The sequence below is a fragment of the Molossus molossus genome, unplaced genomic scaffold (assembly GCF_014108415.1).
Source record: "Molossus molossus isolate mMolMol1 unplaced genomic scaffold, mMolMol1.p scaffold_m16_p_5, whole genome shotgun sequence".
Lineage (NCBI taxonomy): Eukaryota > Metazoa > Chordata > Mammalia > Chiroptera > Molossidae > Molossus > Molossus molossus.
This window is the reverse complement of record NW_023425388.1, coordinates 46,745,959-46,749,310: the sequence shown is the minus strand read 5'-3', so window position 1 is coordinate 46,749,310 and position 3,352 is coordinate 46,745,959. Positions and strand designations below refer to the sequence as shown.

Genomic DNA, 3,352 nt, shown 5'->3' with positions numbered 1-3,352 from the left:
ATATATAATATAATAACAAAATACAGTACAATATAATTATAAAACAATTATATTTGGCAACACAAACGATTAGTAAGAAGAGTGGCATCATTTTACATGTTCAAATCTCTTTAATGTTTGACTTAATAGAAGACAGCTGGGTTCTCATAGTTGCTTCTGCATTCATCTCTTGTGAAATGTTGTTTTGATTGAAGTACATCTGAAAAAATCCAGCTTCATACAGATATGTAGTTGGAAAAGTGAGGAGTATTTTAACAGCCTTTTCAGATAATTGTGGATATTTTTCTTTGATACTGCACTAAAGCTCGACAAGTGGTAGTTTCTTGAAGGTGGTTTTCAATGTGAAATCTGAAACTATTACCAATGAACTTTCTGTAGTTGGTTATATTAAAATCCACTGGCATGTTGTGTCCTTTGGTGAATCTTTTACCCATGCATGATTTTGTAATTTCATGCATTGGTCAATTGGAAAACATTGGTTCATGAGTTATACGTATCATTACATAATATTTAAAAAAAATCACATATGTTAATTATCCGTAATACTGATCTCATCAGAAAAGTGTTGAACCATTGGGGAGCTGTAAAGCTCACAGTGGTGGATACAAGTAGTTCAAAACTCTAATTTTCATTTGAAAGTCATTGGCAACAATACTCTCATCCCCCTGGCCCCTCTTGAGGTTACAGATTCTGTTTATTTTTCAGAAAGTACCAGATACCCGAGTCTGAAAAAAACCCACAGTTTGTTTGCCAGTTGTTCTTTAAATAAAAATGATGTTCCATGAAAAAAGGAACTAGCAGTTCAGCTTGCAACCGAATTGCAACTCAAAGTATGACGAGAGAGCCCTGGTCCTTCATTCAGTGTGCAGCAGAAGGCTTTACGCATACTCCCATTTTGGTTTTTGTTGTTGTGTTGTTTGTTTGTTTGTTTTACATTACGCTACTACCTTGAGTGTATAATTTAAAAATTATAAATACATATTTCATAACTAAGCCTTTGGCCAAAAAAATAAAAGGAAAGTCATTTAGCACATTTGTGAAAGGCCAATAGGAAATGGAGTTTGAACATTAGAAAGATCAAGTCATTGACTTAAACAGCAGTAACCCCTGCTAATCTAGAATCCCGTTGTGTTGAAGGTAGAAGTGTCTGCGCAGAGCTAGTCATGTCTTTCAGCGATCAGAAGAGATGGGGGCGGTCACACCTGGCGGAGGTGGCAGAAGAGCTGGAGGACAGCAGGGCCAGGCAGGTGAGGGGAGCATGTCCCAGAGACAGCAACAACAGAGAGCAGTCCAGCAGGCTGTGAGGCAGGTAGATGGGCCCAGTCATCTCTTCTTTGGTCTTCTACCACATACACTGTGGTTTTAGGAGGCTCCTGAGGTCCACCTTGCCAGCCATACTGTGGGCATCCTTGGTAGGAGTACCCTTGAGAAGGTGGGTAAGGTCCTCCCATAGGTCCTGGGGGATAGACCTCAGGTCCCATTGGTGACTGTGGATAAGGTGGGTATGGGGCCATTGGACCGGTGCTCGAATATGGTGGAGGGTTCCCTTGGTTAATTAGGGACCTCAAAATGTACCTCTTCACCAATGAGCTGGGCACTGATAGGGTCCGGAGCGGACGGGACTAGGCGAGACCTCACAAATAGCGTCGCACCAGGCTGAGAGTCCACGCTCCCATTTTGTAACAGAATATTAGAAAGACTTGTATTCAAGGGTTGAGATGTAATAAAATTAATCATTTCTACTGATTCATTGAGGACAGTCTTACATGAAACTGGTTTTCCTCCCTGCACAGTGGTGAATGACAGCAGCTGATGCCACAGTCTTGATAGGTGCTAGGGTGGCAGTTGTTTTGAGAACTTTCATTTGATTTCATACACCCTTCCTCAGCCTCCATGCCTTCCCATTTCCTAAATTCATGAATTAGAAGAGCTCAGCTTCTCTTCCCAGGGACTCAAAACAAAAATTAGGAAGAGAGCCAAGAAGTAGACGAGAAGAAGGAGTAATAGGAAAGAAAAAGTATGTGGGAGTGGGAGGTGCAGAGAAAGAGAGAGATCTGGCTTATATTCTCTAGTCTGACTGTGTGTGTTTTAACTTATCTTAATTGTTGAATGTATTATAGATGTCCCTTTTTTCCCCCCTTTGACCCCCCTCCTCTCCAATTCCGCCCCCCTCCTGCTTTCCCTACACTATTGTCTGTGTCTATTGGTTATGCATATATGCATATAAGTTCTTTGATTTCTCTCTTTCTGCCCCACCTCCCCTCTTTCCTTTGAGGTTCAACATTCTAACAACCAATTTGTATTTCCTAGTCCCTTCATCTTTTTCACCGAACTTCCCTCCCACCTGGCAACCAACAAAAAGTTCTCTGTATCTATGAGTCTGTTTCTGTTTTGCTTGCTCATTTTGTTTGTAGATTCAATTGCTGATAGATATATTTTATTGCCATTTTATTGTTCATATTTTTTAATCTTTTTTTTCCAAGAAGACCTGTTAGCATTTCATATAATACTGGTTTGGTGGTGATAAACTCCTTTAACTTTTTCTTATATGGGAAACTATATAGCCATCGATTCTAAATGATAGCTTTGCAGGATAGAGTAATTTTGGTTGTAGGTCCTCGCTTTTCATCACTAAATATTTCTTGCCGCTCCCTCCTGGCCTGAAAAGTCCCTTTTGAGAAATTGGCTGACAGCCTTATGGGAGCTCCATTGTAGGTAACAAAGTGCTTTTCTCTTGCTGCTTTTAAGATTCTCTCTTTGACTTTAACTTTTTGCATTTTTGATGTGATGCATCTTGGTGTGGTCCTCTTTGGGTTCATCTTGTTTAAGGCTCTCTGTGCTACCTGGACTTGTATGTCTGTTTCCTTTACCAAGTTAGGGAAGTTTTCTGTCATTATTTTTTTCAAATAAGTCTTCAATTTCTTGCGCTCTCTCTTCTCCTTCTGGCACTCCCATGATGCAAATGTTGGTACACTTGAAGTTGTCCCACAGGCTCCTTTTACTATTCTCATTTTTTTGGATTCTTTTTTCTTTTTGCTGTTTTGATTGGGTGTTATTTGCTTCCTTATATTCCAAATGAATGATTTGCTTCTTGGCTTTACCTAGTCTACTACTGGTTCCCTGTAAATTATTCTTTATTTCAGTTCGTGCATCCTTCATTTTTGACTGGTTCTTTTTTATGCTCTTTAGGCCCTCACGAAGTTCATTGAGTGTTTTTATAAGCAGTGTTTTGAACTCTGCATCTGTTAGATTGTTTATCTCTATTTCATTTAGTTCTTTTCCTGGAGTTCTGTTCTGTTCTTTCACTTGGGACATGTTCCTCTGTCTCCTCATTTTGGCTGCCTCCCAGTGT

The 3,352-nt window shown here is 39.8% G+C and overlaps 1 protein-coding gene across 1 annotated transcript; it reads right to left on the bottom strand.

The window, feature by feature from the left end:
* Positions 1 to 1,170: 1,170 nt before the first annotated feature.
* Positions 1,171 to 1,895, bottom strand: CYSTM1 (cysteine rich transmembrane module containing 1). The gene is given in 3 exon segments (XM_036242494.1): positions 1,171 to 1,325; positions 1,328 to 1,622; positions 1,767 to 1,895. Coding segments are annotated over 3 exon segments (579 nt in total).
* Between the last annotated feature and the right edge of the window lie 1,457 nt (positions 1,896 to 3,352).